Source organism: Mytilus galloprovincialis, chromosome 6, assembly GCF_965363235.1.
Source record: "Mytilus galloprovincialis chromosome 6, xbMytGall1.hap1.1, whole genome shotgun sequence".
Taxonomy (NCBI): domain Eukaryota; kingdom Metazoa; phylum Mollusca; class Bivalvia; order Mytilida; family Mytilidae; genus Mytilus; species Mytilus galloprovincialis.
This window is the reverse complement of record NC_134843.1, coordinates 68,240,324-68,267,708: the sequence shown is the minus strand read 5'-3', so window position 1 is coordinate 68,267,708 and position 27,385 is coordinate 68,240,324. Positions and strand designations below refer to the sequence as shown.

The 27,385-nt window shown below is 33.6% G+C and overlaps 1 protein-coding gene and 2 long non-coding RNA genes across 4 annotated transcripts in view; 1 reads left to right on the top strand and 2 right to left on the bottom strand.

Annotated features, from left to right (window-relative positions):
* The first annotated feature begins 2,956 nt into the window (after positions 1 to 2,956).
* The window catches only part of LOC143080168 (uncharacterized), a 279,716-nt gene continuing 255,287 nt past the window's right edge, over positions 2,957 to 27,385 (top strand). The window contains exons 1-3 of one of the 2 annotated variants that reach the window (XM_076255894.1): positions 2,957 to 3,216; positions 12,028 to 12,388; positions 12,893 to 13,218. In XM_076255894.1, coding sequence (XP_076112009.1) covers positions 3,144 to 3,216; positions 12,028 to 12,388; positions 12,893 to 13,218 — 760 coding nt within the window. In that variant the 5' untranslated portion in view covers positions 2,957 to 3,143. The remainder of the gene's footprint in view (positions 3,217 to 12,027; positions 12,389 to 12,892; positions 13,219 to 27,385) is intronic. The other variant, XM_076255891.1, reaches the window with a different exon arrangement.
* Positions 13,212 to 17,606, bottom strand: LOC143080169 (uncharacterized). The gene is made up of 3 exons (XR_012979645.1): positions 17,492 to 17,606; positions 16,324 to 16,519; positions 13,212 to 13,721 (listed from the first exon to the last, which is right to left on the bottom strand). It is a non-coding gene; the product is annotated as an uncharacterized LOC143080169 (long non-coding RNA).
* LOC143080166 (uncharacterized) lies at positions 19,986 to 22,818 on the bottom strand. Its single transcript, XR_012979644.1, has 2 exons — positions 22,745 to 22,818; positions 19,986 to 21,742 (listed from the first exon to the last, which is right to left on the bottom strand). It is a non-coding gene; the product is annotated as an uncharacterized LOC143080166 (long non-coding RNA).

The window sequence follows — 27,385 nt, the reverse complement described above, 5'->3', positions numbered from 1 at the left end:
TCCTAAATCATACCACATCTTTATATCCTCATAAATACTTCCAATCTTGAAAATGCATCCGTTTGATCGAGATTTGTTGTGTATGATATTTGAAGGTATTTTTGTTAAATTAATATAAAATTTCTATGATGCCTGTCATGAAATAGATTTTGGTATTTTATTTGGCATATACACAATAACAACAAACTAGACGTAGATGGAAGGATTGTTTTTATAATTTGTTAAATCAGAGTAACAACTCCTAAACTTGTAAAAGAAGATTTAAATATAGAAAATATTACTGTTTCTGATTTATTAGATAATGAAAAATAAATGCTGTGTTCGTGTGAGTGGTAATACTACTGATTAGTTCAGTTTACATACTGGTTTGAAACAAGGATGTGTTTTATCCACAGTCATGTTTAATATTTTCATTAATAAGTTAATTGATGATATAAAAGCATTAAATGTTGGTATAGACATTGACGGTGAAAAGGTTGCTATTTTATTTTATATGCAGATGATCTGTTTTATTGTCTGAAAATATAGAAGATATGCAGAAATTGATTGATGTACAATGTATTAGGTGTATTGTGTCATAATAATTGTTTAAAAGTTAATTTAAAAAAACCAAAAATCTTGCATTTTAGAAATCCTCTGTGATATCAGATTTTGTTTTTAATATAAATGGTGAAGTCATTGATTTTGTTTCTAGCTATCAATATTTAGGATTAGTATTTTAAATGAATTTTTAGACTATAAAGTTATGGCAAAGGCAGTTGCGAAGTCAGCAAGTCGGGCATTAGGCCTTCTTATTGTAAAATGTTAAGCACGTGGTGGCTTTCAACACATTATTTTCACCAAATTGTTTGACACTTTAGTTTGGTCAGTCATCAATTACGGCTCAGCCATTTGCGGTAGAGTGAGTTATCCTGCATTACAGCAGTTCAGAACCGAGCCATGAGATTTTATATGGGAGATGGAAAGTATAACTCCGATGATGCTATTTCAGGTGACATGGGTTGGAACTTTTAAGACACTGGGCACGATGTACAAAAATGGATAAAGACAGGATAAATTATAAAGTATTTATATGGTCAATTAGAAAAGGTAGTTATAAAGTGATAGAAATGTTGAAACTTTACAATATGGACAGATTTTGTAATAGAGATGATTATATACTGGATGAAAATATAATTTATCAGTACGCTGTTAAAGAATTGGTGGAATTACAATGGAAAACATTCTGGAAGATGTGAAGGTCAGGATTATTACAATTCTTTTAGTGTGCGTTATATACACCTATGCTTTTAAAATTTTGTTCACTTTACTTGCTGAAAACTAAAACATTTGCAAATAGCCACGACTCATGAGGTGTGCCTCTCTAGAGGTGTGCCTAGATTGGTTGGTCTATGGAACATGACGATACGTCGTAAATATAAAACAGTTTGTCTACTTATATTTAGACCTAAATAAGAATATCAATATTGATTCTGAATTAAGGTCACTTGGCTACAAATTGAACAAAAAGTTTATACTCACTCAAACAAATCAAACTGCAAATAAATTTACTTCACAGCCTCATTTCATTATTAAGCTTTTTTTCAAATTGTAACTTAAAGGGGGATGGGCAAAATGCCTCTCCTGTAATTATGAATTGCAAGCATGGTTAAGGGTCTGGCCACTGATTCATGGCTTCAGTGGACATCTATGATTCATAAAGAAGATTCCGGATTTATCATTAACTTTTTCCTTGAAGTTTGGATTCGATTAAGATGTCAATTGATTTTTGCACGATTTCTCCGATTCTCAAAACTTGCAATGCATACGCCCGTTTGCTATCCGACAACTCATCCACACAACATTAGCACAATACCACAATTAATGACCCCGCTTTACGAATATAGTTCCTTTTAAATAGAGTGTATTTTTTTAATTTTTTTTTCTTTCCCTTTCTCACTCATTTCTTAGATTTTTTTGAGTCAAAAATGAAAGAAGAGAGGTGAAATAAACTTTTGGATGTTGTCATGGTTGTGTTTTAACTGATTTTGATATGGAAAACGTGATTAGGCCAGGTGCAAAAAGGTGATATTAACAGTTTTCGGAACATCTCTTGACTTGTCCATTGGGGTGTGGATGTGTATTGGCCAAAGTTAAATACAGCAGAGCAATGATCTTTCTGAATGTTTGATATATTTTTGGACTAGAACTGTACTTTATACACACACATGCAAAACTGACAAAAAGATTCGATGCATTTTTTAATGAATCAAAACGTTATAAAGAACTAATAGAGAATTTAATTGTGGTCTGTAGCCTAAGAACACTACCGTTGATATTGTACAAATACGCCATGCGCAATCGAATGGCCGGACAATATTTTTTTTTACTATTCAGGCATTTAAGACCGTCTGTAAAAACACAAGCTAATTAAAGTCATGATCGACAAATTACGGTAATAACCAATATGTTTTTCCAATTAAAGCTCTTAAAACGTCCAAAAGGCAAATAACAAGTCTATAAAACTGAACATAGAAAACTAAACAACACGAAGACCACAAAAGCCTAGGATGAACCCTGATATTATCGGAAACGGCAAGCAGATCCTGTCGGTACCAAAATAAGTCTCTGAAAAATTAAACTCTACGGATACGTTCCCATAAGTGCCTCAAGGTAGATTAGTGAATGCTATTTGAGTCACCCTCTTTACATAGTCATTACTTACTTTATACTTTATACATATGACGCCTCATGACGCCCATGCGACAAAAAAGTCAACCTTTAAAAGTGAGCAATTTAAATATTTCACAGGTATCCATTTCTTTAATAAAACAAAATGAATAGTATGTAGTCATGTCACATGATTGCTTCCCTTCATAAATGTAGTAGATAAGCGGTTGAGCTAAGGAAGACTTAATTAGTACTTCTTTAGAATGTTAGATATACATAAAGATTTTTTAACATTTTGAAATGTAAACATGGTAAATACACATTATTTCCGAGCTAGTGACGTAGTGTGTAAAAAAACATTAAATTTTATATAAAAAGGAGAGTATGTTCACTGTTTACATTTACATAGTTATTACAGTTATTATGTCACTAAACAATGTTTATAAAGTGAAAGTAAAAGTAGATGTAAACAAACATATTTTGGTGTGCAGGTCATGTTGGTGTGTAGTATTGATTGTGAAGAGTCGGTTAAAAATGGCACAAAGCGAGATCACAAGGAGGAAAAAGGTAAGTAACATGATTTATTTCATATCGGTTGAGAATAAGATTCTCTTATTGGATTAAAAGGGGTCACATGACATTCATTATTCTTCAGTAATAAATTCCATCGGTTATAACAGAAAAAAACGGACCAGAAAACCGATCGTTAACAAACTTTTACATGATAATGACCGGTGGGGCGTGGTTTCCGTCTGATAATGACCGTTGGGGCGTGGTTTCCGTCTGATAATGACCGTTAGGTCGTGGTTTTCGTCTTATAATGACCGTTGGGGCGTGATTTCTCTGTTAATGACCGGTGAGACGTGGTTTCTCTTTTTAGAGAGATGTACTTTTTATAAAACATGTTCCTGTATTTAATATATGATTATATTTAAGTTGTTGAATTGTTTATTATATGTTTTCGTTAATTATAAAATTAAAGATAACTTGATTAATAAGTATTTATATACTGAAAAATTGCACTTAAATGAATGGCAGTATTACTACGACTGGTCTTCACTCTGCCATAGAAATCGTACAACTACTCGAGTTCGCTGTAGGCATTTTGAATTTATGAGAATTTTCCAAAACATGGTTTCTCAATGAAATAAACATAATAGTTCTTGAAAAACTGGTCATTATCGTGATACATGGACAGCCCGTAGGGCAGTGGTATTGACTGCGACAGCGATAATGACCTCGCCTTCGGCTCAGTCATTATCACTATCTTATTCAATACCACTGTCCTGTCGGCAGTCCATGTTTCACGATAATTACCAGTTTTTCAAGAACTATTATATAAGTATACATTAATTAATATCAGTTTTGTACTAGATTAATGATTTAAGTAAACATGATAACCATGGTAACTTGGAGTACTTTGAGGTAGACCTTCATGACTTTATCATATATATGTATGTTAGTTTGCACAGCTGTGTGCTTCGTATCAATCGATAAGTCAGGCCATTTTTCACTGTCTGTTATCTTTGTTTTTGTTTGTTTGTTTGTTTGTTTGTACGCGCAATGTTATTACCTCATTGAAAAAAATGACGTGTTCGGCAAGATACACATGATACAGGTCTCAAAATTGCAATTTTGTATTTTAAAATAAATTTCTGTTGTACGCATTTTAAAATATAATTTTTGAAATTATTGAAACTATGTTTAATGTTATATACGACAGGCTTAAATCTAAAAAAACGGGATTTTTAGGGTGTCCCGCGTAACATGTTTCGTTTATTGTAACAACTGAACAATGATTTTTATCTGAACCATTAAATATCTTAAAAAACGGATTTTTCCATTGTCTAACAGAAATGTTTCTTCAGTCATTTACGCAGTATTTTATGATGTTATTATAATTCCATATCAAAAAATGCGTTCCATACAACTAAGGCATTTCTGTCCCACTGGTAATGTTTAGGGGGATTACAGTTTTGAGAGTTCAAAAGAATTAATCTAAAATTGAAAAAAGTTAGAATTTTTATTTCTACGTGACTCTATGTTACTTTGCTTAATTTTAATAAAATGGAATGTATAATTGATCACAAACAAATAAACAAACACGCATTAATCATTTGTCAATAACATAAACGTTAGCAAAGTTTAACATTTTTAAAAGATAAGCTTGTTTACTGAAAAAGTCGCGACATCGAGTTACACTTGTATGTACGAACATCGCGCGTAACGTCTTACTATTAATCGGACCCATCTTTTGGTGTAATTGCATTGCTTTTGTTTGTTTGACTTTCCTTACTATTAATCGGGCCCATTTTTTTGGTGTAATTGTATAGCTTTTCGTTTTTTATCCTACTTTAGGCTTTAATACATGACTATAAAGTTTGGAGTTTGCTTATTTTTAAAAGCCGCGTCATAACATAATCATTTGGACAATTATGGCAATAGCTATAGTGTTCTCATTGGAAATCAAACAAACAATTTTTATGTTAAGCCCCGGTCACACCTTAACGGATAGCATGAACGGACGCTGAACGGATAACTTTTTTTCAGTCCGTTCTTATCCGTTAGACGTCCGTTTATTTTTGTTTAATGTCCGTTCAGCGTCCGTTTTATCTGCCGTTGTCCGTTATGTCCGGTGGAAAATTTTGAACATGTTTAAAACTTTGAACGGACTTTCAACGGATGAATTGTCCGTTGTACATTCGTTAGTCGTCCGTTTTTTACGGTACTCGTCCGTTCTGTTTCCGTTTTGTATTCGTTACTTGTCCGTTATTCATCCGTTAGAGGTTCGGTGGACAAATTCATCAACGGACGTATAACGGATAAAACGGGTGTTGAACGGTTGTGAAACGTACTTTTATCGGATGGATAACAGATAAAACGGATGGTGAACGGACAAATGGCAATTGAAAATTTTGCATCAGATATGCCAATTATTGGTATGTCGGATTTCTTTAGTGTTATGAATGCTTATTATTCATAATTGATCTTAGAGTAAGAGCACGTCTTCACTTTCAAGCAGATCTTATTCAGACACTATACTTTGGCGGCATTTTGAAGAACAAATCAAAACCAGTTACACGGATCTTTTTGAATATTTATGCGGTTTACATGTATTATTATTGTCGCCTTTAAATTTAACACATATCTTGTTCATCTGTTTTATCCGATACGCTTCCGTTAGGTGTCCGTTTTATGCGGTACTCGTCCGTTAGATGAGGCTCCCGCAGGGTCAAAAACGACCTGCGACCTCTGGGCTTTTTAGAGGCGACTTCCGACCTGAGGGCCTTCTAAAAACGACCTACGACCTGTAAAATTTGTAAAAAACGACCTTCGACCAACTTCCGTCCTCTGTGTTGGGAAAAAACCGACCTGCGATCTGTACATTTCCCTTAAAAACGACCTCTCGACGAATTTAAAAGCGACCTTGCGACCTGAGGGGGGTATCTTGTGGGAGCCTCTTAGATGTACGTTTCGACATCCGTTTTTCTTATTGATGATTCCAGATTTCTCTCTATACCTTATAATGTTAAATATTGAAAAAAAAATGATCGATAGCGTTGAACTTAGAAAAGTAAATGAAACCGATCGCACTATGCGAAAACAAAAGTTTCCGACAAAGCCAAAAAAAAAAAGAGGATAAAATCATAACTCCTCTAGAGATAAATTGCTGCTTCCTAATTACTACCTAAGGAGGTGGAGCCAGACTGTACATTAACAACTTTTGAGATGGAAGTTAATGCACTGCTTTAAGCTCCTCCCATTATATGCTATTCAAACGAGAAGTCTTCAACGACGGGATTGGAGAGTGAAATAACAAAAAAATCATTCAGTTAACGATAAAAGTAGGTAAAGCTTACTCACAAGAAGAACAAAGGAAAATTTACCATTCATGTAACAATGAACCATATTTTACTGGGAGTGTAATTTACCATTTTGGACATATCGAGACCATTCATCATTCATGTAATAGTTATCCCATAAGAACGCGGTGTGTCAGTGTAAGATCACCCCGATGTCCAGGGCCAGAGAGTGATCTAACACTGACACACCACGTCCGAATGGGATAACTATTTTACATCCCAGCTGTTTTAGATTAGACGAAAAACCATTTACAATACATAAAATCTAGTTTAGAACGCACACCACCATTATAATATACTTTATATATATCTATATAATGTATACCCTTTATGACACCCAGACACGATGATTAAATATGAAACCATTTTAACTCGCCCCACTGGTCAATCGGCCCACACTAAATCGCCACTTTCTAAAAAAAATCGCCCCACTCTAGTTTACCAGCTCGCCCCACATTTTAAAAAGGGTAAAATCCCATTGAACAATCAGTCTGACAACTCACTTATTTACGAAAAGGGTTTAAACCCCACTAAATAAAGGTCTGCCAACTCGCCCCACTTAAAAATATCTTACTTCCTTTAAGTATGTTAAATTACTGATAGTTGGTATCCAGTCGTCCTTGTGTAGGATATGTGATAATGTTATAGAAGTTTTAGAAGTTTGGGTAGGAAAATTTCAAGAACAATGCAATATTTTAAACTTGGAGAAAAAAATCAGCTCCATTACTACTGTTTTAAATTTATGGAAACGGAGACATCTTTCCTTTCATGGTACTAGATTTGCTGTTATATCATCTCTACTGAAGTCAAAATCATGGTATACACTTACAGTGCAGACTATACCTTCTAAGTATTATTTACAAATAAAGAAAATATGTGTTGATTTTTTATGGAATTTTAAAACTCATCATGTGGCATATGAAACAATTATTTTAGAAAAATCTAAAGGTGGTCTGCATTTTCCAGACATAAAGTTCAAAATGTTTGCCTTTAGGTTAAAATTTCTTAGTAGACTATTAAATACGGATTATTTTGCTCTGTGGAAAAATATTTGTATATTATTTTTTTTTTTCAAAAATAGAAAATATGAATCTTGGTAAAATAATTATACTTTGTGAATTGAAACATTCGTCGTCTTATTCAAAGCTTTCATTTTTTGTGCGAGAAATGTTGCTTACATGGAGCAAAATGACGACTTATGTTGCCTTTGAAGCGAATGAAAATAATATTCATGAGATACCATTATTTTTCAACTCTAGATAATTACAAAAGAAGGTAAATTACTAAATTATAAACCTTTCATTTTTGCAGGTATAACAAAAGTTAAACATTTAACGTATGAAGTAATTCCTGGTTTTCTGAAATTTATTGCAATCCATGAAATTTTATCTGAGAAAGATGCTGAACTAAAATATGATGAAGTCTGCAAATTTTATAAAAATGTGCTTGTTAGTCTGCCTCCTGAATGGATACAATTTATCAATGAAAATATTAATTTCTAAAAGAATTTTGAAATAACAGTTACTGCAGATTGTTTTTCTTTTTCTGTTGAAGATAAAGAAGTTCCTATGCCACAAAGTACTCGAACTTTTTATAAACTCTTAATACAACTTGACGGAAAATCGCCTACAGGTATCAGAATCTTATTGGGTCTAAAAGTATCCAGAATTAGAACTTTCAAAATGTTATATTTTTTCCAATTTATATATCTTGCCTGGTGAATGCAGGGAACTTAATTTTCAAGTACTTCTTAGAACTTTGTTTACTAAAGTTAAAATTTTTAAATGTAAAATGTCTGATAATGACACTTGTCTAATGTGTGCCGAGCTAGAGAAGATTTAGAACACATGTTAAATAATTTTGTCAATTTGTCACAATTTACTGATTTTTTGAAGGATTTTTCATTAAATTTTATATGTAATGTTGATGATAACTTTGTAAATAAGCTTCATTTTGACCAAGCGATGTTTATGGGTTTCTTGAAGAGAAGTAACGGGTTTAAATTTTATTTCGCTAATTTTATTATGAGTATAGCAAGATTTAGTATCTCTAAAAGAAGAAATTTCATATTGTTGAATCCTCAAGCTAAACTCAATTAAGTAGATTATTTAAAAAAAAAAATATTAGAAAAATACATCTCTCACTATTTTTATCTTTTAAATCAAAGAAAAGAACATTTCTTACTAGTATTAGAAAAATATTTTATATTGAACAATCCCGTTATCAAAGTAATAGATAACCATGCAGAAATATTATATTAATTATAAACATATTGTATCTGAACTTACATTGAATTTCTACTTGTTTGTAACTGACTATATGTAACTGTCTGTTTGTGACTCCAGGTACTGTCTGGTGAATGTTTCATTGTACATATTTGAATAAAATTTTATCATGAGAAAAAAATGTGTCGTGGGGTGATATGCTAAAGGTCTTGAGTTCGAATTCCAACGTAGACACTCGACTTTTTTCTACGTAAATTTGATAGGTAGCCTTTTCCGTATAAATAATTGTAAGTTTTATAGTCGATTTGACATTCCCGTCAAAATGTTACAGAACAAAGGAAAGCATGCAAAACAAAGACTCAAGCTGGGGTGATCTGGGCGGGGTGATCAGGCTCATATCACCCCTTGTAGAACAAAGGAGCTGGGATGTAAGAGCAGGAATTTCTTATTTGAAACTCGATGCTTTATTTTTTTCCAATAATCTTCATTTGGAAGAAACTATTTTCCATTTTACTTTTGAAACAAATTATTTGTTATTAAGACATTTAAAATCATGATACATAAACCGACAATAAGCTGGAACAAAAACGACACTAAAAAAATATGCTCAACGTTCGTCTTGTGTAAAAGAACTTTAGCCTAAAGATCGGTGAACAAGTGGAAATAAGAAAAGTATTAACTCAAATCGAGTTTTATAAGAAATTCGAGAAACCTATAAAGATAAGCAACACTTTTACAATAGTTATCAAAGGTACACGGATTAAAATTTTATACGCCAGACGCGCTTTTCGTACAATTTACATAAAACTTGCTCTCCTTTTTTACTCATTCGACCCAAAGAGATTTGGGTCATTGCATAAGAAGGGGGAGGGTTCTGTAGTGGTCATCAAATGTTTCTTATAAAACCTGATTTTGGCTACTTTTCATTTTTATACGACCGCAAAAATTTTAATTTTTCGTCGTATATTGCTATCACGTTGGCGTCGTCGTCGTCGTTTTGCGTCGTCTTGCGTCGTCGTCGTCGTCTGAATACTTTTAGTTTTCGCACTTTAACTTAGTAAAAGTGAATAGAAATCGATGAAATTTTGACACAAGGTTTATGAAGGTTGGGATTGATTTTGGGAGTTTTGGTCCCAACATTTTAGGAATTAGGGGCCAAAAAGGGCCCAAATAAGCATTTTCTTGGTTTTCGCACTATAACTTTAGTTTAAGTGAATAAAAATCTATGAAATTTTGACACAAGGTTTATGACCACAAAAGGAAGGTTGGGATTGATTTTGAGAGTTTTGGTTCCAACAGTTTAGGAATTAGGGGCCAAAAAAGGGCCCAAATAAGCATTATTCTTGGTTTTCGCACAATAACTTTAGTATATGTAAATAGAAATCAGTGAAATTTAAACACAAGGTTTATGACCACAAAAGGAAGGTTGGGATTTATTTTGGGAGTTGAGGTCCCAACAGTTTAGGAATAAGGGGCCAAAAAGGGGCCCAAATAAGCATTATTCTTGGTTTTTGCACCATAACTTAAGTATAAGTAAATAGAAATCTATGAAATTTTAACACAAGGTTTATGACCATTAAAGGAAGGTTGGGTTTGATTTTGGGAGTTTTGGTCCCAACAGTTTAGGAATAAGGGGCCCAAAGGGTCCAAAATTGAACTTTGTTTGATTTCATCAAAAATTGAATAATTGGGGTTCTTTGATATGCTAAATCTAACTGTGTATGTAGATTCTTAATTTTTGGTCCCATTTACAAATTGGTCTACATTAAGGTCCAAAGGGTCCAAAATTAAACTTAGTCTGATTTTAACAAAAATTGAATCCTTGAGGTTCTTTAATATGTTGAATCTAAAAATGTACATAGATCTTTTATTATTGGCCCAGTTTTCAAGTTGGTCCAAATCGGGGTCCAAAATTAAACTTTGTTTGATTTCATCAAAAATTGAATAATTGGGGTTCTTTGATATGCCAAATCCAACTGTGTATGTAGATTCTTAATTTTTGGTCCCGTTTTCAAATCGGTCTAAATTAAAGTCCAAAGGGTCCAAAATTAAACTAAATTTGATTTTAACAAAAATTGAATTCTTGCGCTTTTTTGATATGCTGAATCTAAACATGTACTTAGATTTCTGTTTATGGGCCCAGTTTTCAAAATGGTTCAAATCAGGATCCAAAATTATTATATTAAGTATTGTGCAATAGCAAGAAATTTTCAATTGCACAGTATTCAGCAATAGCAAGAAATCTTCAATTGCACAGTATTGTGCAATAGCAAGAAATTTTCAATTGCTCAGTATTGCGCAATAGCAAGAAATCTTCAATTGCACAGTATTGTGCAATAGCAAATATTTTCAATTGCACAGTATTGCGCAATAGCCAGAAATATCTAATTGCACAATATTGTGCAATAGCAAGAAATTTTCAATTGATTGGAGTTATCTTTCTTTGTCCAGAATAGTAGTTGAGTCAACTTAAATCATTGTTTTATTCAATATACAATGTATATTCACTTTTACTACCAACTGATAAATTAAAACAATCTTTACCATTCAGTGATAACAAGCACCTTTTGTTACATTTTAATATTTTATGATGTATTTAAATGAGTAGCTATTATTGCAAACTCCATTAGAAATTTGAATTGAGATCAGTTTTGGAAAAAGGGAAAGGGGGATGTGAAAAAAAGGGGGGGTAAATTTTTCTCATTTCAGATTTCATAAATAAAAAGAAAATTTCTTCAAACATTTTTTTGAGAGGATTAATATTCAACAGCATAGTGAATTGCTCAAAGGCCAAAAAAAAATTAAGTTCATTAGACCACATTCATTCTGTGTCAGAAACCTATGCTGTGTCAACTATTTAATCACAATCCAAATTTAGAGCTGTATCCAGCTTGAATGTTGTGTCCATACTTGCCCCAACCGTTCAGGGTTCAACCTCTGCGGTCGTATAAAGCTGCGCCCTGCGGAGCATCTGGTTCGATTTTGAACCAGAAGAAGGGCATTCGTTTGCACCTGTCCTTAGTCAGGAACCTTATGTTCTGTGGGTTTCGTGTGTGATTGTGGTTCATAAGGGTTTCTCGATTTTCTTATATATAGATTAGACCGTTAGTTTTCCTGTTTGAATGGTTGTACACTTGTCATTTTTCAGGGCCCTTTATAGGGGGGAGGGGGCTTTATATATAGCTTACTACATGCTAATTATTTGAATTAATCTGTTTTACATAGTTTACACAAACAATGCAATTTTATGGAATATTTTTCTGAGATACTTTAGAAGGTTTTTTTTACAGAAAAAAGACGACAATGGAAGCCAGATGTTGAGGGGCACCATGAAGACCATCACTTTAATTTGAATGCTGACGAAGAGGCAATTAAAAACTACCAATTTATTATACATGTTGATGATGATCCAACCAAAGATCCTATGTATGATCAAAAACAAGATTTACTGGACGAATGTAAAAAATTATTAGGAACCACGTTATCAGGAAAAAGGCCACTGAATATTGCAGTTTTAGGGCCCCCTGGCTGTGGAAAATCTGCATTCCTTAATACAGTGTTTGCTAGTTTGAGCAACGACCGGTGGAGAGAGCATGCCAAACATGGAAGTTTTAGTTCCATTGGTAAACAAGTTACCAGACGACTTAAAAGGTGACTGATTGAAAATTATTTTACCTTAGTAGGCATTTTCGGTATAGAATTGTTGTTCATAATTTTATTATTTTACGAAATTGTCTGAAAAAGGCTATTGACCGGTTAATAGCTTCAAAAACTATTTACTGGATAATAATATGAAAAAAGACAGATTTGGTATGATTGCCAATAAGACAACTACGGGTATCCATCAGAGACAAAATGACGTAGAAGTTTACAGCTTTTATAGGTCATCGTACGCCCTTCAACAATGAGCAAAGCCTTACCGCGCAGTCAGCTTTAAAAGGCATTGAAACGACAGAGTTAAAACAATTCAAACGAAGAAACCAACGTCCTCATTTATGTATAAAAAAATATAAAGATGATATACAACAACCACTGAATTAAAGGCTTCTGACATGGGCAGGAACATAAAGATTTTGAAAATATAAAGACATATTTTTATTTATACGACATATTTCCATTATTAGTATATTTATGTATTTATTTTCAATATTTCAGCTATAGAAAGGAAGTCTATTACAAAGAAACGGATACAGTTTTAATGCCTACGTTTATAGATATGACTGGATTCGAAAACGAGGGTTCAGAACTGAACAGAGAACTTTTAAACATAATTTTGAAAGGAAAAATGAAAGAAAATGAACTCCTCTCAGATGTCATCGAGTACGGAAAGAAATACGGAGGAAATGCCTTAAGAATGAAATACAGTTCCAGACCTGTTTACAAACGGGTAGACCGTATTATAGCTGTCTGTTCGTGTAACCCGTTGTCTAATTTACCACGTACATTGTTTGAGACGATAGCTGAAATCGCCAGTAATAAAGGTAAGTTTAATATGTAAGTCAGATGCTTGCAAATTCTGGACGCCTTTCAATAGGAAGTATAGATACCATGTTTACATGCTAATCCAGGGGGGCTGGGTGCCCCCCCCCCCCTCTCTCTCGCCATTCGTAGAAAAAAAATTGTTGAATAAATAGAGAAGCAATGAAGCATGACTGGAGCCCCTCCCCCTTTTTAAGTAAGTCAGCGGTCCTTCTAATGAAAAGTGACCCGCCACTGTAGGTTGCACTTGTGTAAAACCAGCAATGCAGTTTTCCATAGGAACTGCCTAAATTGCATATGCAGTCACTCTTTATTTAGGAAGTTTTGAGGAGAATGTTATATTTCCCTGGAAAGGAGACATGCACTACTTTTTTTTGCACTAATAAAAACATATAGCTGTGCGGCATATTTTCAAGTTTTACTGCCCTCCATTTATAAACATTGCAGGTTCGCACTGAATTTTTCCATTAAATTTGACTCAACACCCAAATGTTTTCCAGTCCTCCTGAAAAATAAGTTAAATAAATAGACATTTTTACAGTGGCGGATCCAGGGGGGGGGGTTCCGGGGGTGCGCACCCCCCTTTATTTTTGCCGATCAATGCATTTGTATCGGGACATATGTTTTGCACCCCCCCCCCCCTTTGCCCTGGGTGCCCTGGGTTAGCACCCCCCCTTTCGAAAATTCCTGCATCCGCCCCTGGGGAATTATTTTTCTTTCCTTCAAAAAAACACAATGCCAGACTGCTGATGTAAAAAGCAAAGGGTTGTTTTCGGAGAAACGCAATAACGTTGCGCACGATGTTCCTACAACACGACGTTACACCACTACGACGTCAAAGAGAGTTTTCTGAAACTTTTGACGTTCATTTATTCAATTTGTAAGTTTCATTTGCTTTTTTTAATGTAGTTGGTTGATTCTAAATCTGTCTCTATTAATATTGTGATGTCTATTTACCATGAATTTATTTACCTCAAGTGGAAATCGATTAAATAATTGTTACCCTTAATTCACCTTAAAATGTTGTATTGTCGTAAGTAATGAACTTGAAGGAAGGAAAAATGGGACTGAAGTATACGGTTTTCAATAAATGAATTATAACAAAAGTTTAATCGCAGGCTGCTAAAATTGCATGGTGCATATCATCTGTCATTGTAAATTTTTCATATCTTGATTCAACCCTAGTAATACAAATATATCCGACACTCTGCAGTGGCGGATCCAGGGGGGGGGGGTTCCGGGGGTGCGCACCCCCCCTTTATTTTTGCCGATCAATGCATTTGTATCGGGACATATGTTTTGCACCCCCCCCCCCTTTTGCCCTGGGTGCCCTGGGTTAGCACCCCCCTTTCGAAAATTCCTGCATCCGCCCCTGTAAAATCCATTTAATTCTCCAATCAAGTCTTAATTAAAAAAAATTACTTTGCATCCATGGCAACAACTATGTAAACAGTAGCAGTATTTTATGCACATTCAATTTCTCCCCAAAAGAGGCGTGACTTGCAAATCACACGTGATTTACAAAGTGCAACCTATACTGTACTTTCAAACCCCTTTTAGTATCAAAATATTCTTATATTCTTGTTGTTATTTATGTAAGTAATAGAAAATAATAAGTTACAATGGTAGTTTTTTCATTATTGTATTTTTATAGTACTTCTAGTAACTATACCCTGTTTGCGGCAAGATGTGTTTTTTTTCCTGTTCACTATTTTTTTTTTTATTATTCAAATTATTATTTTTTTTGTCTACTTAATAAACTCATTATATATTTGTGTTTTTCTTGTGCCTTTGTGTAATAGCTATTTGAATCATGGTTAGTTTTACTATAATCTGTTTATTTTGTAGAATTTTTGTCTTCTTTATGTACTTTACCATAAAATGCATAAAAAGTTGTCATACAAGCTTCAAAAAACTATCCCTATAACAAAAACATACACCTTATCTTTACTTTCTGTTTATGTTATAGCACACAAGCCTGTCAGCACTGATAAAAAAATTAAATGAAGAGAGGTCAAATTATATGAACTTGTCAAATTACAAAATAATGAGATTAGCCATCATGATGATTTTTATATGATTGATATAAAAAATCTTACATCTGGGGTCACCTTCAGTTCCATCAGATATAAACAAAAAACTTAGTCATTCATGATTGTTTAGTTGTAAGGTCCTATATTTGATGTTTAAATATTAAAATACTGGAATAAAGTGCATTTCAAACAATTCTTACAATAACAATGGGTCTAATCCCATGGCGTCTAAGGAAATACACATTTCAGAAAGGAAACAAGCCATATAATAAGGGGGAAAAATACAGAAATAAGACTTTACCTGCTGAAAAAGGCAAATTTGTGAGACTACCAAAAGACTTGTATGACTTAGTGACTAAATCTGTTCATAAAAAGAATGTTCAACTAATTCCTGCCTCTACAAAGTCAGCTCGCTTTCTAAGGCCGAAGCTTCCGACAAAAACAGAAGTTGAAAAATGTGCTGAAAATGAAACAAAAACAGGGTAAGAATACTTTTTTTGTTATTAAGCTTTCAAAAATAATTACACTTGCTTAAAAAAGCCATTTATAAACAACTATGAAGAAAAAGGCATGTGTCTTATATGCCAATTCTTTAAATGTGACATCTGAAGAAAATGCAAGCTAGGATTATACTTATTTTAAAATTTCTAGTCCTATATATATTTTCAAGAGCTAAATAGTGCATGGTTTTTATATATAATATATATAAAAACACAGGCAAAGAAAAAAATATGCACTTTTGAGAGTACATTTGATCAAAAAGCTTATTTAAAGAAAACACTATTGTAAGGGAGGTAATTCAAAATAAAATTATTTTCACATTTTCCAAACTTAGTTTAACAAATAAAAAACTAATTCACTTCAATTTTGGCAACATTTTTCAACTTCAGGTCAGAGAAAAATAGTTTTCGACTCCTTCGGATCAAAGAACTTGAACAGATGTGGAATGAGGTTTTCATAGAACACAGACAAATATCCCCTATGTGTACAGGGTTCATATCATGGGATTTAAGTGCAGAGCAGCAAAGAGGGGCTGCCTGGAGGGAAAAGGCAAGCTGCAATGAGTGTTCTTACCATTCAAAAATGTTCAACCTTTACAATGAGGTGATCGCTAAGAAACGTGGTCGTCGAACAGCAGTTATTAATCTATCCATACAAGTCGCACTTAATCACATAGCTATCAGCACAACTGGTCTACAGAAATTATTTCTTGGTTCTAATATACCAGCTCCTTCCACTTCAAGTATGCAACACAGTGCTAATGTTGTTTCTGAAATTACAGAAGAGTACAATCAAAAGGATTTGGTTCAGAAAAGAAAATTAATTAAGGAAATAAACATATTAAGAGGTGATAATCCTAATATTATTAACATTCAGACCGACGGAATGTATAATAACCCTATTTATTCCGGAATGGGTAAAACACCATTTCAACCAGCTACCCAATGTACATATAACATGTTAGAAAATAATACTTATAAGCACAGTATTGTAAGCACAAGACAAGTGTCTAAGCTTTGCTCAAATAAGAGTGAACATAAAACAAAAACAAAAGTTAAATCTCACAAAGGTCACTGTTCCGCAAACATTAAAATGCATGACAGCATAGGCAGTGAGGAGCGATGGGCTAAAGACTGCTTGTTAGACCTGAAAAATGATGGTCTGGAAGTTCAAGAAATTACCACTGACCCTGACAGCAGTGCATTTAGAGCTGCAGAGTCTCTTTTTAAAGCTGGTACAACCAATACTCAGCCAATTCATTTTCTAGATACAAGACATGTGTCCGCAAATCATAGAAATTTTTCCATTAAATTTGACTCAACACCCAAATGTCTTCCAGTCTTCCTGAAAAATAAGTTAAATAAATAGACATTTTTATTTATATCCATTTAATTCTCCAATCAAGTCTTAATTAAAAAAAAATTACTTTGCATCCATGGCAACAACTATGTAAACAGTAGCAGTATTTTATGCACATTCAATTTCTCCCCAAATGAGGCGTGACTTGCAAATCACACGTGATTTACAAAGTGCAACCTGTAGTCATGTACATTGAACTTTAATTCCAATATTGAAGTCAAATTTCTTTTGGTGAACATCACAGTAACAAATGTTTTAGATCTACACACTTATTTGATGACATCACTAGACTGATGAATTTATAAACATGAAAAATACATGAAATTTTGTGTTTATGATTATTTTTTCGAAGAGCGACGAAATAGGGAAAGAAATCGCTTACTGTATCTGACTGCATCAAACAATTTACAATGAAAACATTGTCCTTGATTTTGTTAATATTATACAACCAAGCTCAAGCTAGCAGCCACTCGCTAGCAGCCACTTCGCTAGCAGCCAGTTTTCAGATATGTCTATAAACCCAAAAGTTGCATAAGATTCAAACGTACTTTAAATGTTTTTATCGATTATATAATCACAAAATAATCTGTTTTTATATATGATTGAGAAGCCGAAGACACTATTTAATATATTTTTCAAATTTACATGTAATTTCCTGTTCATTAATTTAGAGACAATAGTATTCGCTTTCCATATACCAAACAGTGTGCTGCGCGCAATTTTTAATAGTGTATAAAGAAGAGTAAATAGCTATGCAATTATTTAAATGCTGGCAAAATTGTTGTTCCATGGTATCGACTTTTCCATTAGAAATTAATTTTGTGATTTTGTAAGAAATAGCTTTCCTATAGACTCGGCATCCTTTTAAGTAGTTCCTAAAAAGTATCAATAGTTTTGCATTACAAGAATAGAAAATTGCACTCGTGCTTTGCTATTTTTGTGTAAGACAAAGGAGTAGGGGCAATAAGGGCCAAAATCGGCCCCAGCCTAGAACAAATTCATTTTTTCTGAAAATCATGCCTAAACTATCCACTTTATAGAACAGAAAAGATTTTGTTCATATCTCAAGCCGTTTTTGCGTAAGAAACTTTTAAAACTGATGACAGATAAATAAAAATATCGTCTATTTTCATGGAATATTTTTATTTGTAGCTGTTTTGAAGTTTCAATGTAGCAAATACTATTTTAACATTCAGTTGATTAAGGAAATGCTATTTTTCAACTCATACAGTGTACAAATGCTATTTCATAATATTTCTTTACAATTCATTAAACTTACAATAACATAGTTACCGTTGCTATGGCAACAGAAACATACATAAAAATAACCAAATCCTAGATAAGCGCTTTCAGATACATCAGATAGCTTGCAATGGGTGTTTAAATGTTGGACGATATATTTTTCTTAAACTTCTTTTAAGACCTCTGGATCAATATATTTTTGATTTTCAATATAAACATGGTAAAACCTAGGTCATAGACCTTAGTTTTTTTTTCTCGAAATTATTAGAATTAACAAAACCACAGTTATTTCATAAGGTTAAATAGGAGAAACCATTTTTTTTCCTTATTGAGGAAAAATTCAATAATAGAATTGTTTAGAACTAAAGGAGAAAATTGTTTTTCATAAATATTTCAGAAACATCAAATCAAAATGTCAGTAATAGGCCCTATTTCCATGAAAAAAAAATTTCCTTTAAAATTCTTTATGAACATTTGAAAATGATAATTCTCTCTAAATATTTTAAATACACTTGAAGACACTTGATTTTTGAAAAGGAGCAATTTTAAATTTCAAGTCTTGTTTGTTAATGATACTTTCTAAAATATTCTTAAACCAAGATTATTTTTCTAAGATGCCCAGAAGATATGCCCAGAAAAAGAATCAGATCTACCGTGAACAGTATACCAATTCGAAAAAAAAAATTATATCTGTTTTTTTATCAATTGATTTGTTATTGGGTCCTTATCTATATTAATTCTCACTTAGAACTTTCATAGGACCCCGTTTAATGTGGACATCTACACTGGAAATAGAAGTAACAATAGGCATATGCATACAGTATTTTTATCAAAGAATCTTGTAAAATATTTATCAATTCTGCATTATGTTACAAATTATTCTTAATTTTCTGCTGTCGGCAATTTTCCTTTAGCAAGGAATGGATATACTCTAAATACCCAAGTCACAATCTATAAAGAACATACACTGTCATTATGCTTTATCATGAACATAAGTTTTAATGAGTTATGTACCTATTTGTTAAATTTTACAATCAATTAGAAATAGTCACATGAAAAACGTGTATATGAAGAAATATGTTGAACTAGTAAATCAACATATTAGAAAACATGAAGTTATTGTCTGAGAAATTCGAAAAAAACACACAAACTACAACTTGATACGGTTGGCCGCTGACAAAATATGCACAGTATAATATGATTAAAAAAGGAATTAAACGTTTTGTAATTTCTTCCTAATTAAAAAACAAATTATGAATTATCATGTCATTCACTCTTCATCATTTGCTTCCTCGTTGTCACTTTCGTCAACAGTAACTGGATCTGGCAGGTTACGAGCGTCGAGAAGATATTTGCTCCAATCACGACAGTTTTCAAAAATGTTATCCGTGTACTTTCCAATACCAAGATACCAAATCAAGGCTGTAACATGGGAGCAGGTTCCTACAACACGACTTCCGGCTTTGCACTGGCAATACCAACCCACGACACTAATGTCATCATATTTAACCCATACACGATAGCGTTTTGATGATATATGTCTTGACTGAATTTTAGCACACAAAAGATTCTCTTCATGGTCACATGTAAAAACTTCATAATTACCATCGTCGTCTAGGTGTTCTCTGGTATAACATGGAGCAAGTTTTAGTTGGTAGACTCCAACAGTAATATTTCTTATATCTTCTTCTGATAAACGAGGAAAAGTAGGGGCGGATGAAGCATCAATCTTTTGCCATTTACAAGAACGTTTGTCAAGGCCTTCCTCTATTATTTTCTCATGGAGTAAGTTCTTTTGCTTTGAAAGATAAAGCATTTTAGACGCCAATTGTTCATCTTGTTCTAAGTCACCTGTATTTAGTTCTGGCCAATATTTGTTCATGATTGCACAGGCAATATTTACATAATCAGATACAAACGGAATCTGGCTATTTGGTAGAACTCTATCAAGATATTTCCATGATTTAATGCGGCCATTAACGGACTCTACCACCCAACGGATTTTTGTAACAAGTCTTGTTACGTTGCTGTCTTCAACTGGAAGTTGAGACTCCCCTTTTTTATTACACGCTGGCATTTTTGTTTGAATACCCATTTCTTGCAGTAAGTCAAGTGCATCTCTAAAGCCACGGTCGACAATCATAATGTCATCCTCAGTCACCCATTCTTTAAATTCTTCAATGTCATGTTGAATTATGTGCTTCATTATTTGTGCATCGTTGTTTTTGCCGTCGCTAAAGTACGGTCCAATTACACTTATTATGTAACCAGAAGTTGTTACAAAGACCATTGGTTTAACCAATGGTCGATGTTTGTGTATGCTAAAACATTTACGTTGGAACTTGAATTGTGAACTTTTCTGGATATAGATATAAGTGCCATCTGCGACTATAATTGCAGGATACATTCCTTTTCCGAACAGTGATTGCGCTAGAGGTCGAGTATGCGATGTTATAACCTCTTCCCTACTTATATGATTAAATCCTAGATTAGAGGGAACAAAATTTTCAGACAAGTATTTTCTAGCTGATGCAATAGCACGTCTAACAGAATCTTTACCAAGATTAAAAAGTGTTGATAAAAGTTTATTTGATAAACCAGACTTCAATTTTGTTAGAAATATTCCAATACATGTCCGGACACTTCGAGTCCGAGAATCTCGCAAATTACCCTTTTGGACAATTGAACATAGGTCATTAAAGTTTTCCTTAGAAAGGCCTGTTAGATTTAAAATGTCTGAGCTTGTAAGTGCATTTTCTGTATCAAAATCTATTCGCCGCTTGCTTCCTCTCAAAGCCATATCTCGGATTTGCGTAATTAGGTCCATTAAATCAGTACGGTTGAAAATGGACGAAGACTGCGAATGTGAAATTCTGTCAAGTGCATCAGGTAAAAATATGTCATTGCACAAGTGTCCTGGACAACATCTGGCACCAACTGTGAGTATAATGAGTTTATCCAAAAAGATATTAAATCTAGCGTTTGTTGGGACAACTACTAGCTTTGGACCTCGGCGTTTACACACAACACACTGCGAGTGGCCACCTCCAGCTGATGGTATAGGCAGTGCGATACTTGGTGGAGATTTACATGGATGACATCTAGCATACTTTGCTGGAGGGACGTACTCTGTGTCATCATTAATTGATTCAGATATTGTAGTTTGTATGGGGCATCTTACATTTGTGTCAATTTCTCGAGAGCATCGTATTCTGCACTTATTATATATAACACTGTTAGCGTGATTAATTTTGTCATGTTCAATGAAAAACTTCTGTTGTAAACATTTACGTAGTGATTTATTGTTGGGTCCTATGAGTTTTCGCCTGTCTCTGGTTTTTGGTCTTTTTGAACACAAAATGCAATTATAGTTTCTGGGCGTTGACATTCTCTGAAAATTAGAAATGGAAATCTTTAAACACTTAGCATGAGGTAAATCAGAATAACATGCAGAATATCCAAAGTGTGATTTAAAATCATAAAATACAATATCGTAAATAGATTGTTTTAGCCTGAAAATACCATGGTGCGAACGTTTTATAGTTTTGCTGTGTGTATTTGTCTGCGCACGTGTGTGTGTTTACTTTTTTAGTTAATTTTACATGTCAATTTCTTCACGAAATATCAGTTTTAGAATATGCGGTATTCAACCCTGATTGTCCATACTTAATTATTGTTTAACATTTATAGCTAATTTCCTAATGCGTGTAGAATAAAAATTTGGTTGGCTTGCTTGCTATGTTTGTATAAACATTTAATCAAGTTTTGTAATAAAGATTAGCATCTTCAAACAATATATATATATATATATATATATATATACTCAGACATAGTTAAACATGTTGGTGACCCTCTGCTGTTGTTTTTCATTTGGTCGGGTTGTTGTCTCTTTGACACATTCCCCATTTCCATTCTCAATTTTATGTATATATTAATTTTTAAATTTGATTGGACGTTATCTCAATTACAATTTTAAATAATCTAAAAACAAAGCAAACAAGCTAGCCAAAGTCTTGCTCTACATGCAGTAGGAAATTAGCTATAAATGGAACCTCCTAACAAAAGTGTTTATGTCAGTATAAAAATCACGGATAGTTAATGATAATAAATAAATCTTAAACTCTTCGCATATTAGATATACAACCTAAAAACAGGAATACAAAGATATAACGGATAAACATTCATAGGACAGCAACACCACCCCTATAACAACACACACAATCAAAGACAAACAGAGGGAAACATAAAATATTCAACAAAAAAGTATCTACTCAATATGCAAAGCTCTTAAGTGTTCTCGAAATGTAAGTAATACATGCTCTCATCAAAATACGTTTATCATAATTACTAGAATTTAAAGCACGCAGTCAATTTCTCTTAATTCTATACTCACCTTAAGATCATGAGGTCCTATCAGGAACCGACGTATTCCTTTCATCCATCATACACTTGCATTGTTTAAACCAGTTTAAAATCTGTTGAAAAAAAAAAGATTATCAAAATAATGTATTCTTATTTTGAACTGAATATGATAGAGTATTAAGTAAACATTTTATGTTTAGAAAGTTTATCAAAATTACTATGAAAATATTAATAACCATTTTTTCATTTTAAAAATAAAAGATAAGTACTTCTATAGCCATACACTATAAACTGTCAAAAAGTAGTCTTTTTCGTTTCTGTGCATGATAATATAATGTTATCAATTAATCATCATTAAATCATATGTTAAACTCTTTATTCGAGCACAAATGCTTTGAGAAACGAATCAGAAAAAAAAAAAATAAGTAATACCTTAAGTATGGGACCAGTAAGTATGTAAGTGACAACTGCTAGTACATACTGGTGAAGTATAATGTCTCTCTTCAAAATCACATGTTTACTGCTCTTCAGTAAATATCTATAAAAAAAACTCATCATTCAAAATCATTCTTTTTAGTGGAGTTCGTGTTGTTTCTTAGTTATTATTTTTAACTGTTGATGTAAATGTCCTTTGGTTTTGTGAGTCTTTGTTTACTCTTTGGTTTTGATTGTTATTGTCTTTAAAATGTTATGAAAATATTAAAAAAGTATTTATGCCAAAAAAAAAATCCAAAAAAATCTCAAGATTCGATATCAGTATCTTCGCGCTTCAAAATTGACGACCTTAACCTCACGGCTATCGCTTCAACTGCTCACTACATCATAAATTACATATAGAATAATACATGGCAAAATCCGTATCGCATGCTGTATCATCACGAGAAACCAATATCAGTCCCGAGGGCCGAAGGTCCCGAGGGCTGATATTGGTCGAGTGGTGATACAGCATGCGATACGGCTTTTGCCATGTATTATTCTGTTTATCATATATTTTTACAGAATCAGATTCATGCAATATCAGTTTTTTTTTTTTTTAAATCGTCCGAAAATATAAGGAAGAAAAGAACATTATGATTTTCCTGTATTTTTTCAGCTGCCTTTTTCTTTTACAGTTTTTACAGCCATTTCTACATCTTATTGTATTTATTTTTTATGAAAATCGCTAGTAAAGTTACTGGGTAATGATTTTTTTTTAAATATCGATTTAAGTTGAAATGATATGACATTTTTTTTGTAGGAACAGCAACTGGACGTCATAGGTCAAACGTTGACGTCATTCGAATTGTGACGCCATGCCAGGTATGCGATACGGGATTGTTATGCGATACGGGGTATGCGATACGGGTTTAGCCATGCGATACGGGGTATGCGATACAGGGTAGGTGATACAGACTGGAAAAAAGAACCTTTATTAGATATACAAAATTGCTGTATTTTGTACTAAACATATGATAAAGGTACTTAAATTCAACAATACGTTAGAAAAATGTCTTGAGCATACGATACTGTTTTAATCTAGAACTTCAAATTGTAGGATAAATTGTGATCTTTTCATTGTTTATTTATAATGTATATATTTATAATATAACGTTATAGAAAAGAAACTCACAAAAGTTTCTTAGAGCAAGTAGTTTTCAGACTCCGTACATGATTTCTTTTCTTGGCATCGCCCGCGGCAATATTAATAATATAATATTACGAACTGTTAAATTTTATTGTTCAAAATACCAATTTATTTTGGGTATGTTTTTGATTTTCTTACGGATTCATGTAAGTTGTAAGTTTTTTAAGTTGAAATGATCGTGAAAATTCTTGCAGTTTCATACATGTACCGTGAGAAGATTAATATTTCAAATACACTATACTGTACGGAACCCCGCATATTTCTGTTTAGATAAATTGATAAGTAAAATAATCAACATACCCTTGAATTGCAATCGAAATTAATAATCCTTTGCACAGCTATTCTCTAAATAAGTTAAGCTAAGTAGATCGGGTCTAAATTACTGCTGGTAACTATAGACGCTTTTCTTTTGTGGTTGTCCTAAAAGAGGTCTTCAATCGTCTGAACCGGCTTTTTCAAATTTCCGCAACTACTTTTCTATGATCATGTTATATAAAGTGATCAGACGATCTAAATATTTTACATGTCGCAAGTCAATAAAGTCAATGTAGAATTAAGTTCTATACTGATTTATTTTAAATTTAATTTTATTTATGTTTTTTTTTTTTTTTTTTTTTTTACCGGACATCGTTTGCCCTCTCTATTCGATCCACAGTCATATCAACAATAAACCATGAAATTCGCTCACATTTGATTATACGAAAGGTTTATTTGTTGTATTTAAATGTATGGTGTGCACGGGAAATATAAATTAACAATTTATAAAAGAAACCTACCTTTGGACCTATGGTGAAGTTGTCCCATCTGGGCCATTTGGCCCATTGGACCTTAGACCATTATACCTATCATTTGCACCTAGTGGGTAAAAAAGTATTGCCGTAGGGAATTTTTGACAGACTTTTGAAAATTTGGGATAGGCATGTTAGACCCTTTAGACCTAAGTTCGGACCTATAGTGAAGACAAACTATGAGTCGTCTCACCTGGACCTTTTAGCCCATTGGACCTTAGACAATTACCTATCATTTGCACCTAGTGGGTAAAAAAGTATTGCCGTAGGGAATTTTTGACAGACTATTGAAAATTTGGGGTAGGCATGTTAGACCCGTTAGACCTAAGTTCGGACCTATGGTGAAGACAAACTATGAGTCGTCTCACCTGGACCTTTTGGCCCATTGGACCTTAGACCATTACCTATCATTTGCATCTAGTGGGTAAAAAAGTATTTCCGTAGGGAAGTTTTCACACTCTTTTAAAAATTGGGGTAAGACATTTTTTTCAAATCTAACTTTGGACCCATGGTGAGGACAAACCATGAGTTGTCCCACCTAAGCCTTTTGGCCCATTGGACCTTAGACCATTACCTATCATTTGCACCTAGTGGGTAAAAAAGTATTGCCGTAGGGAATTTTTGACAGACTTTTGAAAAGTTTGGGGTAGGCATGTTAGACCCTTTAGACCTAAGTTCGGACCTATGGTGAAGACAAACTATGAGTCGTCTCACCTGCACCTTTTGGCCCATTGGACCTTATACCATTACCTATCATTTGCATCTAGTGGGTAAAAAAGTATTGCCGTAGTAAATTTTTGACAGACTATTGAAAATTTGGGGTAGGCATGTTAGACCCTTTAGACCTAAGTTCGGACCTATGGTGAAGACAAACTATGAGTTGTCCCACCTGGACTTTTTGGACCATTGGACCCTAGCCCATTACCTACCATTTCCACCTAGTGGCTAAAAAAGTGTTGCCGTAGGGAATTTTTTACACTCTTTCAAAAATTGGGGTAAGACATTTTTTTCAAATCTAACTTTCGACCTATGGTGAGGACAAGCCATGAGTTGTCCCACCTAAGCCTTTTGGCCCATTGGACCTTAGACCATTATACCTATCATTTGCACCTAGTGGGTAAAAAAGTATTGCCGTAGGGAATTTTTGACAGACTTTTGAAAATTTGGGGTAGGCATGTTAGACCCTTTTGACCTAAGTTCGGACCTATGGTGAAGACAAACTATGAGTTGTCCAACCTGGACCTTTTTGCCCATTGGACCCTAGCCCATTACCTACCATTTCCACCTAGTGGCTAAAAAATTATTGCCGTAGGGAATTTTTTACACTCTTTTTAAAATTGGGGTAAGACATTTTTTTTCAAATCTAACTTTGGACCCATGGTGAGGACAAACCATGAGTTGTCCCACCTAAGCCTTTTAGCCTTTTGGACCTTAGACCATTATACCTATCATTTGCACCTAGTGGGTAAAAAAGTATTGCCGTAGGGAATTTTTGACAGACTTTTGAAAATTTGGGGTAGGCATGTTAGACCCTTTAGACCTAAGTTCGGACCTATGGTGAAGACAAACTATGAGTTGTCTCACCTGGACCTTTTGGCCCATTGGACCTTAGACCATTACCTATCATTTGCTCCTAGTGGGTAAAAAAGTATTGCCGTAGGGAATTTTTTACACTCTTTTAAAAATTGGGGAAAGACATTTTTTTTCAAATCTAACTTTGGACCCATGGTGAGGACAAACCATGAGTTGTCCCACCTAAGCCTTTTGGCCCATTGGACCTTAGACCATTATACCTATCATTTGCACCTAGTGGGTAAAAAAGTATTGCCGTAGGGAATTTTTGACAAACTTTTGAAAATTTGGGGTAGGCATGTTAGACCCTTTAGACTTAAGTTCGGACCTATGGTGAAGACAAACTATGAGTCGTCTCACCTGGACCTTTGGCCCATTGGACCTTAGACCATTACCTATCATTTGCACCTAGTGGGTAAAAAAAGTATTACTGTAGGGAATTTTTGAGAGACTATTGAAAATTTGGGGTAGGCATGTTAGACCCTTTAGACCTAATTTCGGACCTATGGTGAAGATAAACTATGAGTTGTCCCACCTGGACCTTTTGGCCCATTGGACCCTAGCCCATTACCTACCATTTCCAACTAGTGGCTAAAAAAGTATTGCCGTAGGGAATTTTTTACACTCTTTTAAAAATTGGGGTAAGACATTTTTTTCAAATCTAACTTTGGACCCATGGTGAGGACAA